Here is a 1,922-nt window from a genome sequence, read left to right as displayed (position 1 = left end):
TCTCTCTCTCTCTCTTCCTTCTCTCTCTCTCTCTTTCTCTCTCTCTCTCTCTCTCTCTGTGTCTGTCTCTGTCTCTGTCTCTCTCTAATCTATCTATCTATCTATCATCTATCTATATCTATCTGTCTGTCTGTCTGTCTATCATCTGTCTGTCTGTCTGTCTGTCTGTCTGTCTATCTCTATCTATCTATCTATCTATCTATCTATCTATCATATCTCTCTCTCTCTCTCTCTCTCTCTCTCTCTCTCTCTCTCTATCTATCTATCTATCTATCTATCTATCTATCTGCCAGAGCTGCTCTCCTCTCTGGGCACCCAAGAGTCAATTGGCTGGCCGAATCGCCTGTCCGTCCAGCTTCTCCCCGGCCGGTTGCTTGGCAACTCCTAGCCGGCATTGTCTTCCCAGCTTGGCTAGGAAGAAACCTTAGCAACCAGCTTTTGGGAAAGTTTGCAAGACCAAGACGGGGCTGATGGGGTGGGGGGAGGAATCTACCCCAAAAGGCCACCCACAGGTTTTGTGGTGCAAGAGAGAAAGGGCCGCCTCTGGATGTGGGGGTGTAACAGGGCAAACTGCCCCACCTCACCCCAAAACAGCAGAGAGAGCAAACTTTGCAAAGTTTGACGGCGCTGCAGCCCCCCCCCCCCGCCTCCTCCCGAGGTTTTTCGCCTGTCCAGCCAACCCCTCTTGATCGCAGCCTTGCGGAGCTAATGAAGGGCTAGTATTTTTAGCCAGTTTCTCAGCTCAAACCCAACAATTTTCTGCAAGGCTTTTCTTTCCCTCGCAGCTGGCAAAAAGTTCTTTCCTGGCCTTTTAAAAAGTCCTTATTGTTGTGGGGGGGGGGGGGGGTTGGTGGCTGCGGCTGTAATTTATTTTCAAAAGCGGCCAAAGTTTTTGAAGTGATGCTTGAAAGTTTCAAGGGCCTTCGGTGGCCCGGTGGCTACTGGCCATCCCATCTGGGGCTACCCCAAAAAATTAGCCGTAGGCACGGACTCTGGCAGCCCCCCCAAGTTCTGAAGACCCATGTGGCTTGCAGAGCTGTGCACGTTGGGCATTTCAGTGCCACGACTTAAAAGGATTTTGCTTTGAAGGGGGGCCCATTTCTTTCCTCGGTTCTCGAGGGGGTTCCATTTAAAACGGGGGGGGGAAGGGAGGAAGGCACCCCAACTTCCTCTTCCTCCTCCTCCTCCTTGCCTTCCAGGGCAGCAAAGAGCGATTCCACTGGCAGATGCAGAATGTCAAGCAGAGCGGGGTGGACGACATGGTTCTCCTGCCCAAGATCCACGAGGACGCCATCGTGGAGAACCTCCGCAAGAGGTTCATGGACGACTACATTTTTGTATCCCTCTCTGAACTTGGGGGCTGCTGGGAGGCTCCCCCGGAGAAGGAGAGTCCCTGCGGGCAGAACTAGCACCAGGGAAGGTGCTGGCGGGCACCCATTGGGAATGGAGTGGCAGAGCCTCCATGTCTAAGAGGAGTCTACCTCTGGCAGGAAGCCTCAGGGGGAGGGAGCCATGGGGACGGGACGAGGCAGGCGTTCAGCCTCCGAGTCCCCTTTTTGTGCCGCCCCTTAACTTGGAAACAAAAAGACGTACATCGGGCCAGTCCTGATTTCGGTCAACCCCTTCAAGCAGCTGCCTTACTTCACGGACCGGGAGATCGACATGTACCAGGGGGCGGTGAGTGTGTGGGTGTGGGTGTGTTTGAGGGGGGGGAAAGCCCTGCTTTGAACCCATGTGGAGGAATCTTTGCCCCTGGGAACGATGGGCTCCGAACAGCAAAGATTCCAGTTTGGGTCCAGCTGGACTAGATGACCTCTAGCTACCCATGGGATGTGCTGAGATGCTCAGGGCCTCCATCTACGTGTGTGTGTGTCCCTCTCACCCAGGCCCAGTACGAAAACCCTCCCCACATCTACGCCCTG

At 54.2% G+C, this 1,922-nt stretch overlaps 1 protein-coding gene across 1 annotated transcript; it reads left to right on the top strand.

Annotated features, from left to right (window-relative positions):
• Positions 1-1,199: 1,199 nt before the first annotated feature.
• On the top strand, positions 1,200-1,916 carry LOC107302087 (unconventional myosin-If-like; the record flags this gene model as incomplete). Its single annotated transcript, XM_015831211.1, has 3 exons — positions 1,200-1,337; positions 1,588-1,677; positions 1,887-1,916. Coding segments are annotated over 3 exons (258 nt in total), but the record flags the coding sequence as incomplete, so codon positions are not given.
• Positions 1,917-1,922: the final 6 nt, after the last annotated feature.

Source organism: Protobothrops mucrosquamatus, unplaced genomic scaffold, assembly GCF_001527695.2.
Source record: "Protobothrops mucrosquamatus isolate PMUCROS unplaced genomic scaffold, P.Mucros_1.0 scaffold25806, whole genome shotgun sequence".
NCBI classification, from domain to species: Eukaryota; Metazoa; Chordata; class Lepidosauria; order Squamata; family Viperidae; genus Protobothrops; species Protobothrops mucrosquamatus.
This window is presented reverse-complemented; position numbering and strand designations above follow the sequence as displayed.